The sequence below is a fragment of the Pogoniulus pusillus genome, chromosome 34, assembly GCF_015220805.1.
Source record: "Pogoniulus pusillus isolate bPogPus1 chromosome 34, bPogPus1.pri, whole genome shotgun sequence".
Lineage (NCBI taxonomy): Eukaryota > Metazoa > Chordata > Aves > Piciformes > Lybiidae > Pogoniulus > Pogoniulus pusillus.
The window spans coordinates 6,352,966-6,375,279 of record NC_087297.1 but is presented as its reverse complement, the minus strand read 5'-3'; the positions used below and the strand labels follow the sequence as shown (position 1 = coordinate 6,375,279).

Here is a 22,314-nt window from a genome sequence, read left to right as displayed (position 1 = left end):
CTTAAAGGAGAAAAAACAGCTGAGGAATGTTCCACAGTCCAGCCAGGTTTATGTAGTTGAACTTCATCCTTATGCTGCTATCATGGGCTGATTCCTATAGGATATACTGTTCCTGAGTGACTTGGTCATGGGAATACACTCAGTAGACACTGAAATTCTAAGTTTTAAATAGATGTCCATATATAACCACCTTGAAGAGCTTGCACTGTTTTGACTGTCTTAAAATGTGTGCTCTACCTTTGGCCAGACAAAAACCTGACAGAATTATTTCCTGCTTTATTTAAAGGCTGCAGCTGATCAGACTTTGATGCAAGCTGATTTTCTCTTCATAGCACAGGAGCATGTGGCTTGTTCATATAGCAATCAGCTTGTGCAATACTTCCACTTGGTTGTGTCTGTGGCCTAATTGCTCACTGAGTACAGGCTGCAGCGAGGTACAGCCTTGTGCAAACGGGATAACAAAACCTGGTTCCCTTTGCAGAGATCAGCTCAAAGGAACTTTGCTGCAGAGGCTAAATATATTCACTTCACTTGGGGGGCAGCTTTTAGTATTTCACTCCAGCTCCTCTTGCTGATTTACACTTGGAAATGAGGAAAGAGCAGGGATGTCCTTTTTTTTACAGAGCCTAATTTTATGCCTATTTCAGCAGGTTTGAAAATATGCTCAAGCAAGCACATTAAACTGGAGCTAATTTTCCTAATACCCCAGTTGTGTAACCAATGCAGCATCCTTTTATTATGTGCAACACCTTAGTAAAAACGTTTTGAAGTCCTAGCTGACAATGTCCTTTATGAGTAATGCTTAACCTCCTTGGCAAGCAGAGAGATTTTATTGTTCTGCCTGAATATACAGAAAGAGCAACCAAATTAAACACACGTGGCTGAGAAATGCTCTTGCTGCTCTTCTCACAGCTTTCAGGGGTGGGTAATGAAAGGTTATCTGATCCCTTTCTTCTTTGGGAAAAGCTAGAAACGTTAGTGTTACATTGTCATTACAGAATCACCCTGGGTAACTGGCTTAGCTGAGTGAGAAACAGGGTTGGACTGGATGATCTTGGAGGTCTCTTCCAACCTGGTTGATTCTACGATCGATGATCCAAGTGATCTTCTGAGCTATTCACAGATTTTACTCTCCCTCCTGTTTGGGGGAATACTGGGAAGCCTGAAGGACTTTACTGGGGGATTGTTGTCTCTGCACAAACTCTCCACTTTCAGAGCAAATAAGGCTCAAAATATAGATGTGGGGAACTTAGACAGTTTAAATCAGACTATTTCAATGCCAAGTAGCCAAGTTTCGGACAACACACAAATAACCTTTCTACAAACAAAAGGTATTAGTGCATTGGGCACTATGTCTTGAAATCACAGAAGGATTTTGTTAATTACTTGGAGCACAAATCCTATGAGGAGAGGTTGAGGGAGCTGGGCCTGTTTAGCCTGGAGAAGAGGAAGCTCAGGGGTGATCTTATTACTGTCTACAACTACCTGAAGGGGCATTGTAGCCAGGTGGGGGGTGGCCTCTTCTCCCAGGCAATCAGCAATAGAACAAGGGGACACAGTCTCAAGTTGTGCCAGGGTAGGTATAGGCTGGATGTTAGGAAGAAGTTCTTCACAGAGAGAGTGATTGGCATTGGAATGGGCTGCCCAGGGAGGTGGTGGAGGCACCGTCCCTGGGGGTCTTCAAGAAAAGACTGGATGAGGCACTTAGTGCCATGGTCTGGTTGATTGGTTAGGGCTGGGTGATAGATTGGACTGGATGATCTTGGAGGTCTCTTCCAACCTGGTTGATTCTATGATTCTATGACAGTTCTGTGCCACTGGAACACCAATTGCATCTCCCACTTTCAGTGTTTGTGCTGCTCATTAAGTTTGCCATCAAAGTTTGTGTGCCAGTTTGCAGCCTTCTCCTTTACAGCCATTTGTTTCTATGCTTCAGAAGTGCTTGGGGTGTAGGTTTTGTGCCCAAACTACCTTCTATTAACTTCACTTAACAACAGCAGTCCAGAAAATATGCTGCAGTTGCTTGCACCAATGCTTTGCTCCCTCTCCAATCCCAGTGCCACACTTCAAATGCTTCCCCAGAACTAAGCTGCCAGAGAGCCTGTGCAGAGCTTTTCACCATACTGTCCACGTTTGACCATACAGCTTATCCACTCTTAATTTAAATGATTACCCCTGTCCTTTTTGCAGCTGAAATGAACTCAACCCCTTGGCAAACCTGAGCTCACAGCAACTCTTCCAGAAAGAAAATGGTCTCATCTTTCAGAAAAAAATATAACAAATATGTGAAAAGGAGGAGATTAATTTGTAATAACTGCTGAATTTATATTGAAAGAACTGGCCTGCTTTTGCTGGGACAGAATCCCAAGCCAGCCATGGGCTGCAGGCCATCAGCAGCTCTGAAGCAACCAGGAGAGCTGACTGGAGTTGGCTTACAGGTGTGTCCCGGATCATCAGCATCACACTCAGTACAAAGGTGTGTGTCTGCTAGTTAATTTTTAGGTTGGCTTAGTGGCAAGGACACCACCTCTGTGGCTGATTTGAATAAGCTGGCACTCCTGATCTTGGAAATGTAATTAAAACGAGTTACCTAGGCTGCAAGGCAGCATCAGGGTATGGAATCTGGATGGCATTTTGTGTCGGGTCATTAAGAACTGGTGCTTGTTTCAAATAACTCCCATAAAGTGCTTTTTAGAGTGTCTTTTACACTGTAGTCACCTTGTAGTCTATTAAAGAGTGTCTTGAGGTTATGGAGTGTGACCTGTGACCGTGAATTCAATGTTCTTTCACAGGATCTTCACAACGTTAAATTGCAATGCAGCAAAACCTAGGTGGCAAATAAAGCACACTTCTAGAAGTGGCACTGCAGCATGCTGATGGTAGGAGAGAAAGGCCAGCTGAAAGCAGCCAGTGGAGATGATGGGATCAGAAGAAGATGCCATGAAAGAAAGGCCTCGTTTTATTGATAGGGCTGGCCCTAGAGTGAACCTCAGTCAGCAAAGAGCAATTCTCATCTACAGACATGTAGGACAAGGAGCAATGGATTTGTACTGGAGCAAAGTAGGTATAGGTTGGAGATAAGGAGGAAGCTCTTCACAATAGGGTTGGTGAAATACTGAAACAAGTTGTCTCCCCTGTCCCTGGAGACTTTCATGATCAGTCTCAATGTGTCCTCAGGCAGCCTCATCTAGTTGGAGATGTCCTTGCTCACTGCAGGGAGCTGGACAAGATGACCTTCAAGGCTCCCTTCTAACCCAATGTAATCTGTGAATTTATTTTGGCTGATCTTAATTTTCTTTCATCCTCTCCTCAGTCTTTCCATAGAGCCTGATATTCCCTGGTTGTCTATTAGAGAAGTCTGAAAATGAGAGCTGTAAAAATTCCTAAATGCCAAAGATGGGATTAAATTGCTAATGTTTAAACAAGTTGTCTAGGCTCTACAGTGAGTAGAAAGACAGAGAGAGAAGAGGCCCCAAACATTTCCTAAGGGCTATTTATCTCATTCTGAGTTGCATATTGAAAGTCTTTCAGAATTCTAAAGCCAGGAATGTGAAACTTCACTGCTCTGTTCACAGAAGAGGCAAATAACATAGGTATGATTTACATCTCTGCAAGCTGAGCAGCAGGATCAGCTTTAATTGAAATACTTGTCTCTGTCTCTGTGCTTCCTGTCGACCTACATGATATAACGTAATGGAGCCAAGCTGATGGTTTCACATTGATTATTCACCACTAAATTTCTGGCTTTTAACATCCTGGAGAAACCAGGTTCTTTCTTTCAGCTCTCTACTAACCAGAGTGTTTTTTCCTGTCTCTTTGCTGGGTATGTACTATTCAGGCAATATTTTAAGAGCATTTCCAGAGATTGAAAGATGGATCTCATCTTTACCTTGATGCTTTGCAGAAAAATACTCTATTTATCCCTGCTGGAAACTACAGCAGTGTCTGCACAATGATATCTCTTAGGAATCCACCTTCTTTTTGCCACACTGTGCCTTTTATTGTTTTTTCCTACTGCTGTTTTGTTTTCTGCCCAACTTGTGTCCTGTCTCTGTCATAGGTTTGGTTTTTCCTTCTCCCTGGGAAGCATTCTGTAATAAAGTTGATCTGTTTCTCTCTTGTATTTTAAAAGATTCTTCCCTTCTATCCAGACACTGACATTTTATTGTTTTATAAATGGGGCAAGAGCAAATATTGACTCTTGCTAAAGAGTGGATTTCTGTTTGTCTTCTACAATGTGCTAAATAGGCTGATTGATCTTTGGCTTACTGGAACCGTGACACTTTACAGCAGCTGAGAGACTCTTGAGTCTGCTTTCTGCTTTCTTGTCAGAACAGCTAATGGCATGTCTAGGAAATGTCCAAAAATGCAGCATCTGCAGAAAATAATTCAGCATTTTCTCTATAATTTAGAAAATGACAGGTAAACATCATCCAATAAAAGCACCAGGAAAACATAAGGAAACACTTTGTAACTTTGAGGATGCTGGAGCCCTAAACCAGGCTGCCCAGAGAGGTTGTGGAGCCTCCTTCTCTGGAGAGATTCCAGACCTGCCTGAGCACCATCCTGGGCATCCTCATGAACTTTCTTTAGCAGAGAGGTTGAACTAGATGACCTCTGAGGGTCTTTCCCACTCCCTACCACTCTGATTTAGGTGTATAAGTTAATATGCTTTTCCATCTGAAGGTTTCCACGTGCACTACAGCAGTGCCATGCTGCCCAGTTTACAGGTCAGAAGGTAGTGGTCTGCAAAAGGAGCTAATGGAGGCTGAGCTACCCATTCAAGGGTTAAAGAATCAATGCAAGTGTCCATTCAACTTCCTTTGTACAAAAGCCACCCACAGCTCTGTTTCTCTCTTCTTTTGCTTCTTGTACCCTTTTAAGTGATACGTTTTGGAGATGCAATGCCCAGAACTGCAACCAAGAATTCATCAGTCAAAAAAAAAAGAGAAGTTTCTTTTACACAATACTTGGTAAAAAAGGAAAGTTTTCTATGTAGTTGCTGATCCACCAACGAAACCTGTGTGGACACAGATATGCCAAAGCTCCTTGCAGGGCTCTGACACCATATTTTCTGGATATTTTGATCTCTACCTGTCTGCAAATCCCCTGTGCATCCAGGAGAATGAGAACAGCCCTGGAAATCTGATAGTTCAACGTTGCCTCTTAGAGGCATTTGGGTCATTTAAACTCTTTCTAGACTTAGCTGAACATAAGGAGCTCTAAAATCATCAGCTAAGGATTTTGAACTAAGCCACACCAAATACAGGAATAACTAAAATGGACAGATGATTTTCAGGAAATTCAAGCTAGAAAACATTTTCATTTTCACTGAACCACAAATACCATGCTTACAATTTTGTGTTGCAAGACTATTTGTTTTCCAATGCTTTGTTTTTGACACATTTATCTGCAAGCTTCTGTGTTTACTGGAAAGACAATGAAGGAAAAAAGAAGCAGGAAATGAAGAGAACAAACAGAGGTCATGGAAGAAAGTAAGGCAATCAAAAAAAAACAATCAGGGACAGCACAAATGTCACAGCAAGTGCTCTGAAAAACACCTAAATAGCAAAACTAGGACAACAGCAACCACAATAAGGAAAAGAATTTACTAGAAACTTGGACTAACAGCCCACAGAGATGTTGGGTAACTGTGTCAGCATTAGCTGGTTGCTCTGTGCAGTCTCTGCAATGTACATTTTTCTCTTCTGATTTTTTTGTTTGCTGTTCACAGAAGTTAAGTTGTATTTTTCCCCTCCCCCTCAGGAGAATTGATTTGGAACTTTTCATTCAGGAAATCAGCTGGAAAGTATGGAGAGGCTACCTGGTGATGTGAAAAGGGTAGCTGCAGAAAACCTCATGGCAGACAGAGAAAGAATGCAGTAACAGGGAGCGGCTTGAAAGAGTCCTGTGCAGAGCTGAAGAAATGATTAAGGGAGTGGAACATCCTCCTTACGAGGAGAGGCTGAGGGAGTTGGGGCTCTGCAGCTTGGAGAGGAGGAGACTGAGGGGTCAGTCATGTTTATAAAGATGTAAAGGCTCCTTCCATCCAAGAGGATGGAGAAAGGCTTTTCTCTGTGATGCCCAATGACAGGACAAGGGACAATGGGTGGAAGTTGAGGCATAGGAAGTTCCATGGGAACATGAGGAAGAGTTTTTTTTTCACTGTGAGGGTGACAGAGCACTAGAACAGGCTGCCCAGGGGTGTTGTGGAGTCTCCCTCTCTGGAGGTAGTCAAGACCTGCCTGGATGCATTCCCGTGTGATCTGGTGTGGGTGATCCTGCTCTGGCAGTGGGGCTGGACTGGATGAGTTTTCAAGGTCCCTTCCAACCTTCTGTGATTCTGTGAACTCCAAAGTAAATCAAATGCACATGTTATCCTAAGTGTAACACACACACACAAAGCAGAACAGAAGGATGTTAGTCTTCCAGAAGACTCTGACTTCCTATACTGTTAAATCCTGCTGACTATCATCATGAAAGCTCAGAACTCTTTTAAAGAGGTAGATCATAGATCATCGATCATAGAATCAACCAGGTTGGAAGAGACCTCCAAGATCATCCAGTCCAACCTATCACCCAGCCCTAACCAATCAACTGTGTTAGCCATGGAAAAGGGAGGATGAGTATGCTAGAGAGAACATTTACATTCCTGTGTGGAAGGCATTAGGATTGAAAAGACTTTCTCTCTCTGTCACTAGACACATCGTCCAGGTTGCCTGTACCTAATTGCTTGTGCATTTGGTACTGTGGCATTAATCCTTAGTTTCAATATAGTTTCATATCCATCCCTTGGTCTGTTTGATTCTCCCCAAAACGTTCTGAAAGGTAAGACCCCATCTGGAGTGCTTCATCCAGCTCTGGAACGCTCACCACAGAAAGGACACGGACCTGATAGAGAAGGTCCAGAGGAGGGCCATGAAGATAATCCTAATCTAGGCTGAACCTAGATGATTTAGAGCTGAACATGACTCAAAAGAAGACCCCTGTCCAGTTTGGTATTTCCATGGTGCCTGGCACATTCTGTGCATTTTGTAACTGTTTCTAGATTTTGAAGGCTGTTTGTTGTATGAGGTAGAATATACACAGGGTCCTTTCCTGCCAGAATGCCTCCCTTTCCCAAGCAGACGCTGCAGTTCTTGTTGTAATCTTTAATCTTTTCAGCAAACACACTTTTATTGTCAGGTTTTGAAACTCTGAGAGCTTGGCAGAGCCTTGGTGGGGGCAGAACCTTTAGAATTTCACTTGCTCTAAGATAGCAGCTCCATTCTTTTCCAAACACTTCCTATTTGGGAAGATTTTCATACCCATGACTGAGCAGACAGAGTAAAAAGCTACTATTTCTCTTCCAAATTAGAGATAGGTTAAATTATGACCAAATGGCTTTGTGGGTTTTCCTCCTGGGAGGCAAAAGAGGTTAAATTTCTGGGGAGGATTTTTGCTTTCTGAGGTTTTTTTTTTCTACATAGAAAATATTCCCTCCTCTTAGCTTGGGAAAAGTTCAGTGCAGGAAAGATACTTTACACAGAAGGGTTTTGGTTTGGGTTTATTTTGTCATAACAAATTAAATCATAAGCAAACAAATGGGGATTTTGTGGTAGGAAGTATAAGGAGCAACAGTTATGGTCAGCATCAGCTACACAACGAGGCTGTATAAATGAAAATGCATTTCTTCAGTTTCAGCACTCCCTCCTTGCACAGCACGATCAGGAAAGCAGCAAGATGACATTGTAGGGAAACTTTAGACTTCCTTGTTTAGGTTCTCAGTATACCAAGGAGAGTTGTTTGGTTTGTTGGGTTTTTTTTTTTGAGGACAGTGGCATTGCTTCAGCTCTTAAGAAAGTTCAAACTAAACACTACCTCATAAACTAAAACCAAGCTGGCATTGAGAAGTGAGCAAAGCAGTGGAACTGCACCCACTGTAACCCTTGCTGAAGTGATCTGTGACTTGTGCAATTCCTAAACAGAAAGCTTAACCAGAAAACATCTGTCTTCTAAGATGTAAGAATCTACTCCCTCTGAAGTCTGTTTAACAAATTCTGATTGCTTTTCTCCTAATTGCAGCAGAAAGAGTGGGAGCTGATTGTTTCTATTTATACATGCAGAGGAATTGCCTCCCCGAGGATAAGATTGTAGCCATGAAAAACAAAGCAAAGCAAAAGTCCTGCAGCCTTCCACAAAATCTTCTATTAATTTGTTTCACCACTGAAGCGATTACCAGCCCAACTGCATGATTTAGTTTAGTTTTGTCCTCTGATTTTTAAGACTTGAATGACATTTTTAAAAGTGAGGTTAGGGAAGCAGTCCAAGAGCATGAGCTTAGCCTGCAGTCTGCTCTTCTTAGTCACACTCCTTTGCCAGAAGTGTTTTAAGGAACGGCTGTTACTGCAAATGTAGCAAACAGAGGCTTCAGATTCATTCTCATGTCAGCAATTCAGGCCATTTAAATACTGATTTCTGTGAAAATAGTATTTTGTGTTAGCTAGTGGTGGATATGTCTCCTTTGGCATTTGTTTTTCACTTGTCCAAGCTGCAGCGGACTAACTCCCATGATAACCAGATAGCAAACCTACTCTTTTATCAGTCTCCCTTCATCCTGCACTTCCACAGGGATAAAAATGGGGTTTTTTTTGCTGGCACATTATCTTTGCTCTGTAGATTTCAAACAAACAACTGTGCACATGCTATTTTTAAAGGCATCTGTATATGGTCTAATGCAAGATGCTCTTTTTTTCCACATGTCATAGCACAGCAAATAGTTACAGAAAAAGAAATACTTAAAATTTGCCTAATTTCAAGATAATCCTTATCAGATTCACTCCTTTTAATCATAGAATTGTCAGGGTTGGAAGGGACCTCAAGGATTATCCAGCTCCAACCCATGGGCAGGGACATCTCACACTAGATCAGGTTGCTCAGAGCCCCAGTCAGCCTGGCTGTAAAAATCTCCAGGGATGAGGCTTCCACCACCTCCCTGTGCAACCTGTTTCAGTGTCTCACCACCCTCATGGTGAAGAACCATGGTGGTGGAGGCACCGTCCCTGGGGGTCTTCAAGAAAAGCCTGGATGAGGCACTTAGTGTCATGGTCTGGTTGATTGGACAGGGCTGGGTGCTAGGTTGGACTGGATGATCTTGGAGGTCTCTTCCAACCTGCTTGATTCTATGATTCTATGATTTCAGAAACATCTCCCTCCTTCAAAATCTTTCCTTCCCCCTCCCCCCCCCGATTTATGTTTTAACTGAGAGAAATGACTTTATTTTGAGCTACCTGCAGTGTTAAAATGAGATCTTCCTGAAAGCTAACAGCTTTCCTCCTTCTGTAGGTTCCACAGCTTAGCTCTAGAATGTGGCTTGTGATCTGTAGATTTAAGATTAGCGTTAGAGAAAGTTGCCTTTCTTTTCAATGGAGGTAATCATTCCTGAAGTAGTAATTGAAGCATTTTATAGGGAATTAATCTGGATTTACTCCAAAGAACCTACCAATTCCTCCCCAAATAAACAGTATCAGCTAGAAAAGCCACATATCAGTGAAATATGAACCCAGTTGTTATCTATTGACTAGTGGAAGATAAAAAAAGAATGATTTTGCAAAACATCACAGCCTAGGAAACATAGGGGAGGAATGCTGGAAGCAAGGAATACTAGGCTTTGCCATAGGTTTCATTCCTTTCATTCCATCTGTGAAAGGTAGTAGGTTCACAGCCCTTCTTGTTGAGTAATAGTCTTACTGTAGCAACTACAACACACTTACAAACTTGCTTTTGACTCTAGAGCTTAAGAGGCTGTAGTTCTTAAAAATAAGTTTCATGGCCAAAGTTGTACTACCCCAAAATCCCAGACATTCTCAAAATGCTTCCAATTTGGTGTCTGATTTACTAATGGGATTATACCTGCTGTAATGAGGTTAGGTCACAGGACACCAAGCTTAAGAACATTACTCTAGTTCTCAGCATTCATTGGCGTGAGCTTTATGTGTTTGTGTGCCACGCTGAAGGACTCTAACTTCCCTTGCTAAATGCAAGTCTAGATGGCCTTGGCACAATTTGATTTAATCTGTAATCATAATTAATCTTTGTCTTAATCTTTACAAATCTTAATCTCTAAAAATCTGACACAGGCTGTCCATTTTCTCAGAATTGTCAGGCTTGTTCTTGTGCTTCTGACCCTAAGCTTTTTAGCTGAAGGCGTTTTAACTCCTTCTTGACCTTGAAAGAAGAATTACAGATCACTAATATATGTATTATCAGTTAGCAATATGTATCAATACAGTAAGTACATGCTGGTACATAATTGATGTATATTGATAACTGATATTGTACTGTATTTCCCTCAGATGCTGCTGCCCACCAAGTGCAGTCAGTGAAGACCAAGCTCTTAAATCCAGTGAAAAACTGAAGGTATTTGTGAACAATCCCACCAAGGTAACTGCTGTAAAGAATCATAGGATGGGTTGGGTTGTAAGGCACCTCCAAAGGTCATCTAGTTTGACCTCCCTGCAGCAAGCTGGGACATCCTCTGCTAGATCAGGTTGCTCAGAGCCTGACCTTGAATATCACCTAGGATGGGGCCTCAATCACCTCCTTGGGCAACTTGTTTCAGTGTTCCACCAGCCTCACGATGCAGAACTTGTTCCTAAGATCTAACCTAAATCTCCTCTTCTCTAATTTCAAACCATTGTCCCTCATCCTAACACTACAGGTCTTTGTAAACAGTCCCTCTGCAGCCTTCTCATAGGCCCCCTTCAGATACTGGAAGGCTGCTATTAGGTCTCCCTGGAGCCTTTTCTTCTCCAGGCTGAACAACCCAACTATCTCAGCGTGTCCTCGCAGATGTTTCAACCCCCTAGTCATCTTCATGGCCCTCCTCTGGACTTTCTCAGGTTCATGTCCTTCTTGTCTTGAGGGTTCCAGAGCTGGACACAGTACATGTAGGATGAGTAACAAAACTAACGGTGTTAGGCTACTTTATCCATTCTATTACTGCCAAGAAAGATAGCTACCCAAGGAAGAAAACTAAAGCTGTGACTGGAAAAGACTTCAGAAGCCAAGCAATGAGGAAGATTTCATGGAATTGCCTGTGGTGAGGAGAAAGTTGATCCTTTACCTGTGGCTCCGAGTGTGGCATTGAACCTAGGGAGGTTTGTGGCTTGGCTGCAGGTGACTGAGGTTGTTTGGAAAATAGGTGGTTTGACTAGGAGTTCTTTCACAGGGAGTGTGGCAGAATCATTCTGCTTGCTGAGCTATTAAGCAAGCCTAAATTGGGCTGGCTTAGGTGAAAGTGATGTCAAAGTAATAGTCAGCAACCAGAGAGCTAATAATGATGACTGTACTAGAATTTAAAGGCAGGGTGTAAGGAAGATAAAATGATGGTAGCTTGAATGATTAAACTTGTAGAAACGAAGGCAATGTAAAAGCTGCAAATTCTATGTGGTACTTTAGTAGTTTATTGTTCTTCAAATGTGTTTAAACAAACAACTAGAAAATGTGAGACAAAGCCAGGCAATCTTTCTGCCTGCACAATACAGAATGTGGAGGCAGTCAGGTAAAACTTGGCAACGTGCATGGGAGGATTAATTGGAGGAAAGACAGAAGCAAGAGAGATTATTACACAGCAGAGATTATTACACAGGTAGTTAAACAATAGTTTATTACATTTGACTCCAAGGTGGGGTTGACAGGTACATTGGTGCTCAAGGGGAGGCACAAGACTGAGCAGTGACCTTGGTTTCTATAGAAATGGGTGTAAGCAAGAGCCTTTCTGCTTTGAGTGTTTGTAGTGACTACTAAAGACTGGTAGCATTATCACTTCTAGAAACAAAAATAACCTGTTAACTTCAGAAAGTGCAATTACCTAGAAGAGACTCGGCTCAAAAGTAAACTCACTGAGCAGAATTGGTTCTAGTTCAAAGCAGGACAGAATAATACGAAATAATTATTGTGGGGGGTGGCCTCTTCTCCCAGGTAACCAGCAATAGAACAAGGGGACATGGTCTCAAGTTGTGCCAGGGTAGGTATAGGCTGGATGTTAGGAAGAAGTTCTTCACAGAGAGAGTGATTTCCCATTGGAATGGGCTGCCCAGGGAGGTGGTGGAGGCACCGTCCCTGGGGGTCTTCAAGAAAAGACTGGATGAGGCACTTAGTGCCATGGTCTGGTTGACTGGTTAGGGCTGGGTGATAGGTTGGACTGGATGATCTTGGAGGTCTCTTCCAACCTGGTTGATTCTACGATTCTAATATAACCATGCATAAAAAGCCTTAGTTCCAGCATGGTGACTGAGATGATGATGTATTGGAGGGGAGCACGTCTGAGTGAACTCAACACAGACCCGGATTCTTACACAGCCAGGTCCTGCTGCCATCTCAAGTGCATTCAGGCACAGCAGGGCCCGCTGCCAACCCCTTGGCTCGCATCTTCCATCCGTGACAGCATTCTGCGGAGGAACTGGGAGACGGCAGCCTTGACCCCATCACCTGGCAACTCTCGGTAGCCGCGGTTAGCTGCCGAGGCACGGAAGAACAGCCACCTGGTGTGAAGCTTTACCTTACCGACTTCTAAAACTTTTTTTTTTTTTGCAAAGAGCTCCCGAGCAAACTGCTAGTGGCGTGTAGCTTACCACGTTCCAATTCCGCAAAACAGGAAAGCACGGGTTCAGCCAGAGCTTTGGGAAATGCTTTTTAATCTGCCCAGGGAAGGGCTGCCTGCGCTCTCCCTGCGCACACTCCCGTTCCAACTAAAGTCCAGCGCGATCCGCTCGTGGCCGCACTTGTCACTGCCGATTGTGAAGGGAACGGAAGAAGACAACAGTACCAACAGCCGAAAAGAGGGCACTGCCCGGGCAGCCCCAGTCGCCGAGATGCCCCACCGGTGCTGCCTCAACCGCCTGCGAGACCTGTCACTTCTCCACCCTGTCCCGGAAAGGGCCGAGGCGGCCGGGCAGGGAAAACGTATCTCTCGCCTGGCGGCCGGGCACAACGAGGGCGCCTGGAGACAGATGCCTGCTCTCCTGTCCTCACCGTCCTCCTCGCAGCGGCTCTTCCCTTCTCACCCAGCCCCGACGGCCGCAGGGACGCCCGCAGCCCCCAGCCCAGACCACCCCGCACCTCCCAGAGCCCCGCCAGCACAAATGCTCGTCCACACAGCAGCCAACCAGGGGAGAGGGCTCGCTTCTCCCTGGTCGCTCATTGGTCAGGAGCGCAGCGCGGCACCCCCGGCGGGCGCTCCCCCCACCCCGGTCCCTCCGCCGCGCGGGCGCGCTTCCGCGGCAGCTCTGCAGTCCTCCTCCGCCGCCGTCGCCGCCGCTCGCGCACGCTCCCTCCGCCGCAGTAGCAGCGGCTTGGCGGGGCGGGGCCGGGCCGGGCTGTGCGGTTGCGGCGCGCTTGCAGCGCGCTCCCTGCCAGAACGCCGGGAGGTGGGAGCGGCGGGGCCGGGCTGAGCTGGGCTGAGCTGGGCTGGGCGCGGAGGTGACTGCCTGCCGGCAGCGGGGATGCTGCTGCTGCCGCCGCTACCGCCGCCGCCTGTGAAGGGGCAGCAGGCGGGAGAGCAGGCGGCCGCGGCGTCCGGCGGCATGAGCAGCGGCGGGAAGGTTTCCCGACCCCCGCGGCAGCGCTAGGGGCCCTCCCTTTCCCGCTCCGGCCGCCACCTGCGAGCCGCGGCGGCGGATTCAGCCCGCCCGGAGGCGCAGCGCGAAGCAAGGCGGGCCCCATCCAGCCGCCCGAGACGGGGGGCAGCCGGGCCGGCCACGAAGTGCCGCCGCCCTCCCTCCTCCTTGAGCCTCCGCGCTGCCCCTGCCGGCCCCAACCGGCCCGCCCGTTGCCGGGGAGGCGGCGGGAAGGAGGGAGGGGGCGAGCAGAGCCCCCTCGTCAGCCCCTCACTGCCCGATCCATGGGAGGAGCGGGTCGGCTCCCTCTGGGAAGCGCCGCCGCGGCTCGCCGGGACTGAGTGGAGCGGCCGGCCGCCGGCGCGGAGAGAGGATGCCAGTGCTCCGGAAGGTGCTGCGGGTCTCCAATCGCTCCATGCTGGCCTTCATCTTCTTTTTCTCGTTCTCCTCCTCCTGTCTCTACTTCATTTATGTGGCTCCTGGGATCGGTGAGTCGGGAGCCGCCCCTCGCGAAGGGGTGAGGGCGGAGGTGGGCGCCGCGGCCCAGCGGGCGGGGGGCGGCAGCGGGCGCTGCGGGGCGGCATCGGCGGTGCGCACTCGCCGGGCTCCGCGGCGGGGAGGGCACGGGCGGCACAGGGCAGGGGGTGCCGAAAGGCCAATCCCTGTGCCGGGGGAGGGTCGGAGCGGCTGGCGGGGCCGTCAGGGCTCCGGTAACGTGTGTTAATCTCACATCTTTGTTCTGTTGGTTTCAAACGCTCTAGAAGATTCAGCTGCTATCGCGAGGTAGGTAGATGCTGTTCTTTCCAGGCTGGAAAAGTCAGGCAAAAAGGCAGGTCCCCGTTGCGTCGTGTTATAAATGAATGGTCAAAGGCATGAAAGAACTGCGAAACTGCTTGCTGGAGTCACTTGAACGCGTTCAGCTTTTAGATCGTTAGCAACTATGCTAATAATAATGCACGTGTGGACAAAAACTAAGAAGTGATTTGGGTGTTTGTTGTTTACTTGTGTTCGTGAGCGCTCTCTTCCAGGTTTTGCAGACTATTGAACTGCTGCTACGTGAAATAGTGGTGCAGGTCTGAGTCTGACACAACAAAATGAGCTGTTTCCCCTAGTTTGCTCATCTGCTCTTTCTGGGACCATCTGTTTGTTTTTTTTTCACTGGGTGAACTTTTCAGAACTGATCATCCTTACCCCTGAGCTGTCAAAAACAGTGTCCCCTATGATGCTTTGCAGAGTTTGACTCTGTTGGTTATCTATTGCCTAGGCAACGTTTCCCTTTTTTTCCAGGGAATGCTAACACCAACTCCTGCACTTTTTCTTGCTTATCAGGTGCTGCCTAAATAGCTGTAAAGTCTCCTCACTCTTTGGTTTTGGTGGTTAAAATGCCTTTCTGCAGGCATTACAACAAAATAATGCATGTTGATTTGATGACTGAACCTGCAGGAATGGTTTCCCATTGACTAGTGTCTTCATCCCATTTGGCTTCCTCTTGTTCACAGTCTTCTGTTTAGCTTGCAAACACTTCCAAGGTGCACTTGCTTCTCCTGTACTTACAGCACTTCATACTAGCATAGTGACATGCCAATGATTCTTACAGTTCAAATAAATGCCAAAAAATACTAAAGAATGTGTCATGGGTTGGAATTCCTGAGTTTCTTGTCTGTCAGTGGTTCCCTACTGAACGAGATGTAATTTAGTGTTGTGAGTGAATGGTGCTGCTGGAGTCCGTTTAGGTACCTTAGTTTTATGAGACATTAGCACAGCGTCAGAGTAGACTTTTTTAGTTGCAGGCAGTTGGTGTACAATTTGGAGAGCAAAAGTGCAGTTCATTCCTCTTTATAAGTGAGACTGTTAACATCTTACATAATGTGTGCTGTTGGAGTTTTACCTTATCATTTAAATGCTTCTTCTTCCAGCAGGTGTCTTCTTAGAAGTACATCCTTTTCTTACTAAAACCAGGCTTATGCAGTGCTTCTTCAAAGCCAGAACCTCTGGTGATGAGACTTCCTTCTTGTCTTCATCTTGATGCTCTTCTATCAGTGTTTATGTCTCTGTTCAGTTTGGTTTGTGCCAGGAGTATAATGAAATCAGTATGCACCAAAAGTGTTCTCAGGGTAGGTTATTTAGGCCTGATCAAACTTAAGGATAAAAAAGTTGCACTTGAGCTGGTGTCTCTTGGTGTTTCAGACATACTGCAGTTGGCCCCTTCAAGCTCTGCTTTAATGGTACAGAGCTCTTCAGCAGGTACTTAAGTCTGTGAGATTACAGCACTTTCTGCTACTGCTCTCTGGTCTGTGGCCCTAGTTCTGGATGAAGTTGTCTTGTGAACTCATCCAGCTGAAGCAAATCAAAACCTAACACTTCTGGAGTTAGTGGCACATCTTGGATCCATCTGAAGTGTTGCCATGTTGTGCTGGTCTTTCTGGGAGAAGGAATATAGAAATGGCAGCAATAAGAAAGGTTTTACTGGTCACCTCATCCTGTCATCTTGAAGATGTGATGCCCATTTCCAAGTTAAGCCACCTTCTCTGTTAGCAGCTTTTCCTGAAATACATCCTGCAGCTAAATTGTAAGAGGTTGGGATGTGTCCTAACTTGTATGTCCATATATGTTTTAGTGAACATATTTTGGTTTATCAGAATGTGTTCTTTCTTGACAGGCTCCACGGTGCAGTAACACAGTGGAGGAAAGTTCTAATTGTGTTGTGGGGAACTGGAGCTTCTCCCTGGCTGGTTTCTCTTCCTGCTGGTCAGAGGAACTTAAAAGAGAGGGAGAAGTTGGACTCCCCAGTGTTTGATGGAGCAGTAGTGTACAGAACGTGGGAGGAGAAAAGTGAGTGGGTTGAGAGATGTCAAAGCTGAGTGAAAATTTGAATTCTCAGGGTAATAGATTTGAATTCTTTTCTAGCAAGCAGGTCATGGCTTATCAAAGAGAGGTAATGTGTATAGAAGACATTAACACTGGAGAATTCTCAAATATCACATTCCCTCTGTCCTTCACTAATCAGAAAATAGGATTAGTGCATTTTTTAAAGCAAAATTGCAGATTTTATGGCAAATGGAGTCTGTGTCAGTTTGGAACACTGACAGTTTGTTTAGAGGGAAAAATCTTAATTACTTCAAGTTTTTAAATTATGGTTTATATTTAAATATTTTTATTTGTTCAATAACTCCCTCTATGTCACTTTCTTTTGTAGAGGCCTCACAGATTTTTAGTTCTTTTGAGAAATAGAAACCTTAGATATCCCATTCAGAATATGAGGAGAGGTTTTCAGAGGCTGTTCTGCGTTTCAAGGCTAAGATATTCCACACAGTAGACAAATAGAAGATTTGTGTATTTGAGAAGAATACATATACTATATTGGGGTTGTTCATGTGCCTCCTTTTTCCTCTTCTATAAGAACAGGTGATGGGATCAGCTAGAGGTGGTTGCAAATCTATCAGTGTTGGGCCCAGTGGGCAGAGGCCAATGGGATCAGATTTAACAAGGTCACATGCAAGGTTCTACACTTTGGCCACAACAACCCCAAGCAGCGCTACAGGCTGAGGACAGAGTGGCTGGAGAGCAGCCAAGCAGAGAGGAACTTGAGGATACTGGTAGATAGTAGCTGAACAGGAGCCAGCAGTGTGGCCAGGTGGCCAGGAGAGCTAGTGGCATCCTGGCGTGTGTCAGGAGAGTGTGGCCAGTAGGACAAGGGAGGTTATTCTTCCCCTGTACACAGCACTGGTCAGGCCACACCTTGAGTGCTGTGTCAGTTCTGGGCTCCTCAGTTCAAGAGAGATGTTGAGATACTGGAATGTGTCCAGAGCAGGGCAACGAATCTGGTGAGAGACTTGGAGCACAGCCCTGTGAGGAGAGGCTGAGGGAGCTGGGGACGTGCAGCCTGGAGAAGAGGAGGCTCAGGACAGAGCTCATTGCTGTCTGCAGCTACCTGAAGGGAGGTTGTAGTCACGTGGGGGTTGGTTTGTTCTGCCAGCCAACCAGCAACAGAACAAGGGGACACAGTTTCAAGTTGTTCCAGAGGAGGTCTAGGCTGGATGTTAGGAGGAAGTTGTTGGCAGAGAGAGTGATTGGCATGGAGGTGGTGGAGTCACTGTCCCTGGAGGTGTTGAAGCAAAGCCTGGATGAAGCACTTAGTGCCATGGTCTGGTTGATTGGATAGGGCTGGGTGCTAGGTTGGCCTGGATGATCTTGGAGGTCTCTTCCAACCTGCTTGATTCTATGATATGTCAGCACCCTGGTGGTTTTTTGATAGCCAGAGGAACTCAAACACAAGAGTAGATGTCTTCTGTAATCAGCAGTTAGAAATCTAATTCCTCTTTTGGCTTTCATTTTCCCTGTTTGAATGGATGTTTTGAAGCAAAACCTGGAGGGATAGGACGGCAAGGTAAAATGATGCTCCTACTCTGTTGCCTGAAATAAAAAAGATACTAGCTGAAGCTGCTGGGTTTGAATTAGTGGGTGAAGATGGCCTGTGGTTCTGAAATTCAGTGCAAGTTACCAATACCCAGATGTACTGCAGTTAGAGACTGAAGAAGCAGGGTGAGAGCAGGGATCTTGGCACCAATACATTCTTTTTTTATGTTGTAGATAACAGTACTGATAAAAGGCACTTGAATCGTCTCTGTCTGATGCTGACAACTGTTCAGAACATGTATTTAGGTTCAAGTTTACATCATGGAAAGGATCCAGAGATGAGGAGAATGAGGCAGAGTGGCAAGGCACTGATGACCAAGAGACAACATTTGCTGATCTTACTTCACTGCCAAGTTCATTTAAATATTGCCAGAGGAATTTTTATCTTTGTTGTTCCCATTTTTTTGTTAGTGTCATAACTGAAATGGTATTGGACAACATAACTGTTCTCATTAAATAATCTCTTGCTCATATCTGGATTATTCATTTCTGTCTAACTTCAACAGAGAATCTTTACCAGACTGGGTGGAGGAGCACCTTAGAGCTCCCAATATTGTCAGTTGCAGTCTAACTTGGCTAGCTCAGACAAGATAACTTTAGTAGTTATCTTATCTGGTTATGGAGTGGTGCATGATCAGGGAAGATGCTGTCTGTCTTTCGCATCAGTCACTACAAGTCCTGAGTGTGTACTGAAATAGAGAAAAAAACAGATACAGTTCACTCTTTTCTGGTCTTCTGCTTCTCTTTTTGAAACTTTGCTACTCTGGCAGCCCTAACCAAAAGGCAGCTGCACAGGCTAGGTAGAACTTGGTAACCTCTCCATGGGTTTTAGCTCACAATTTGGTATCAGTGTATTTTTTATTCTGTTATTAGGAAGTAATTTTCCAAATAGGAAAGAGAGCTATCTTTCCTTGTACAGCAGTGGAGAAAATACCTGGAAATGCTATCAGCAAGGTAAATGTTTGCTGAGCGCATAGATGTGGGTACAGCCTTTGTGCGAATATTCATTGTTCCTGGTGGTTCTGAAGACTTGCTGTTTGATCACAGAATAATTTATATTGGCAGGGACCTCTGGAAGCTATCTGATCCAGCCTCCTGCTGAAAGCAGATCCTACTAGATCAAATTGCTCAGAGCTGTGTCCAGTTGAGTTTTGAGTAACTCCAGTGATGGAGAGTCTGCACTGGAAGATCTGTTCCAGTGTTTGACAGCTGTGAGAGTTGTAATAGGTAAATGTAATTCCTCAGCCATCCCTTGTGCCCATTGCCTTGTATCTTTTCTCAGTCTTCAGTTCCATCATCTCTGTACTGTGCTTCTACTGCATAGCTGAAGATAGTAAAAAAAACCAAACCAATCATCCATTTAGCCACTACTGCTGAAGACTGAACAAACCTTTTTCAGTTGCTACTCATGCATCATATACTCTGCTTTTGAAGCTCCCACCTTGGGCTTGCCCTGATGTGCTGACTTCTGTCTGTTCCTGGGATCTCCAAACTGGATGCAGTACCTCAAATGCAGTTTCACAAGTTGCTAAATAAAGGCTCCTATCAATCTGCTAGTTGTGCTGTTGCTAAGACAGGGCAGCATACAGTGATACACGAGTGGTAGTATCTTGTCTGAGGGTTTTATAGTAGAGCCTGATCTTAAGGCATTAAGTTTTATGTAGCTTGAGGTCTGCACTGAAACAGAAAAAAGTACAGCTAGTCTGTTTAAAACAAATCCTTTGTTACTCTCCTTTGATGCTGTGTACAAAAGGCTGCTGGATTTTGCAGGACATGCTAGATGTTCACTTTTTTTGCTGTTATCTCCTTTTATTCCTTTCTATCCGGTTGTTCTCATGGATCTCTTACAAGTTTCTTGAGTGAATGAATATTGTCTATCCCTTTGTTTCATGATTTCTGCAGGAATATGTCTGCAGATCTGGCTGTTGTTTGGGAGCTATTCTCAGATATATGCTTTTATTAAGTTTCACCTGTTATTAAAAGCTTCATTTGAAGGCAGGACTAGTTTCACTAGCTTGTGCTGGTCCTTTTCTTGCTCATGCTGTAGTTTTTTACAACCACAACCTTTAACAGAAGAATTTTAGTCAGTTTTCTGGTAGAGTTAGATAATGGTTGGACTTGAGATTTAAAGGTCTTTTCCAACCGTAGCGATTCTGTGTAATTCTGATGAATAAGGTCTTATCTATTTTTCCTGTCCATACAGCAGTATGAGGCTTACATGTGCTTCTGCCTAATTTCCAGTCATCAGGAATTTCTTGACATTCTGACTAAGGCTTTAGCTCATTATAAACCTGGATGGTTTCATGGGTAAATTTTCTGTCTTTTTCTGGGATATGCAAAGATGTTTCTTGATGTTGGCCCAGCACAGTCATTCCTAGCACCTGCTGCTGAATAAATTATTGCAGCTCAGTCATTCATGACTGTCACTTTTACCAGCAGATGAACTTTAACTAAATGTATATTTCTTTCTGAATCAGTTGGTTTGCATCTTTATCTGATAGTTTTTGTAAAGCCCTTAGGAATACTCTAGTTATTAGTCAGCAATCTTGCTTCTGTAAGATTTCATGAAGAATTCATCATGTGGTGCTGCTCTGAAAGGGGAAAAAACAGGCACAGCGTGCAGCACTTTGTCACAAGGACTAAGGAATTGTGAGGCCTGATGTGAAATGAGTTTCCACTTAAGCCAGCCAGTTATTTGAATGTGTTCTTCTCCTCCTTCTATAAGTAGAAGCTATATACCCTGGAAACGTTTGTTTTGAACTGCGGTGCTTTACTCACATGGCCAAAGCTTTAACCCTTTCCACATCGGTCTGTGGTGAAAGGTAGCTTATCTATTGCCTTTCCGTCAATAAGGCTGCAAGCTATTATCTCTGCTTACTTTTCTGCAGCTTTTAGCTTGTTTTGGGTAATCTTTTGTATTCAAATTATGCAGTGACATTGTGGGGAACAGCGTGGAATGACTGCATCGTGTGGGATGCAGTGGTAGATTCATGCAGATACAGTGCAGAGATGGGTTTCAGGACTTTCAGATACAAAAGAGGCATTTTTGCAAGGTGTCTCCAATGGTCAGTTCATTTTCCTCAAATTTGAAGCCATCTTTCTTGACCTTCACTTTATTGTGCCTCTGTCCTTTATAAGTTTAATTTATGATGATACTAGGAGTACTCAGTTTACAGCTATAGGGCTATCCAATTTACAGATCATACATGCACACAGTTGTTTCAGTTGGAAAAGACCATCAAGATCATGAAGTCCAACTGTTGTTTCCCAAGCCTGGTGTTAAACCCTCAGCACCACATCTCTGTGTCTTTTAAACACTTCCAGGTGCCTCAGTTTTCTATGCTTCTCAGTAACTGAATACAGGAAAATAAAATCCTGAAAAACTGGCAAAGCTTAGGCTTAAAATGTCACTATTAAATTGTCACTATTTGATTGTTGATGTCCAAAGGCAGCCTGCCTAGAAAAGTCCTCACTGAACAAATATCTGTATTTCTACCTGAAGGGAGGCTGTAGCCGGGTGGGGGTCGATCTCTTCTCCCAGGCAACCAGCAATAGAACAAGGGGACAGAGTCTCAAGTTGTGCCAGGGGAGGTCTAGGCTGGATGTCAGGAGGAAGTTGTTGGCAGAGAGAGTGATTGGCATTGGAATGGGCTGCCCAGGAAGGTGGTGGAGTCACCATCCCTGGAGGTGTTCAAGAAAAGCCTGGATGAGGCACTTAGTGCCATGGTGTAGTTGATTGGTTAGGGCTGGGTGGTAGGTTGGATTGGGTGATCTTGGAGGTCTCTTCCAACCTAGTTGATTCTATGATTTCAGAAACATAATTATGTATTGTAAAGCTGGAGTTGAAATTTTGCTGTAATAGAAATGAAAGGAAAAATATTTATGTTTCTGATGGAATCTGCTTTTGAGTGGAAGAAAAAAAACCAACAAGTAAATCTATAAATTGTCTTGGTGGTGTTCACAGCAGTGCTGATTTTTAAATCCCTGCAGGATTCTGTTTCAGAATTAGCTATGGAATGATTTTTGACTTGCCATATAATCAAGTAGTAGCTTGAGGTTGGAGCATAAAATCAGATGTGTGAGAAGTTGTATTGAGCATTGTATCATTTATCATACTAAAAATATTTACAGAAGAATGGAATTTTGATTACTCTTTTTTTTTTCTTTCTTCACCTGTAAATACAGACATGATCAATGAGGTTTTCTCTTAGTGGCTCAAATAAACAGTGAACTGATACTTGTTCAATTCCTCAGTCTTGCAGTCAGAGCATTCATTCATTTGGCACATCCTTTGCAGCAG

General features: G+C 44.6%; 1 protein-coding gene across 5 annotated transcripts in view; it reads left to right on the top strand.

The window, feature by feature from the left end:
* Positions 1-22,314, top strand: part of B4GALT6 (beta-1,4-galactosyltransferase 6) — a 55,304-nt gene that overhangs the window by 8,580 nt on the left and 24,410 nt on the right. Inside the window, exons 2-3 of one of the 5 annotated variants that reach the window (XM_064170527.1) lie at positions 10,335-10,398; positions 12,343-14,086. In XM_064170527.1, the coding sequence (XP_064026597.1) occupies positions 13,972-14,086 (115 nt within the window). In that variant the 5' untranslated portion in view covers positions 10,335-10,398; positions 12,343-13,971. Of the gene's footprint in view, positions 1-10,334; positions 10,423-12,253; positions 14,087-22,314 lie in introns of all 5 variants that reach the window. The other 4 variants (XM_064170525.1, XM_064170524.1, XM_064170528.1 and 1 more) reach the window with 4 other exon arrangements.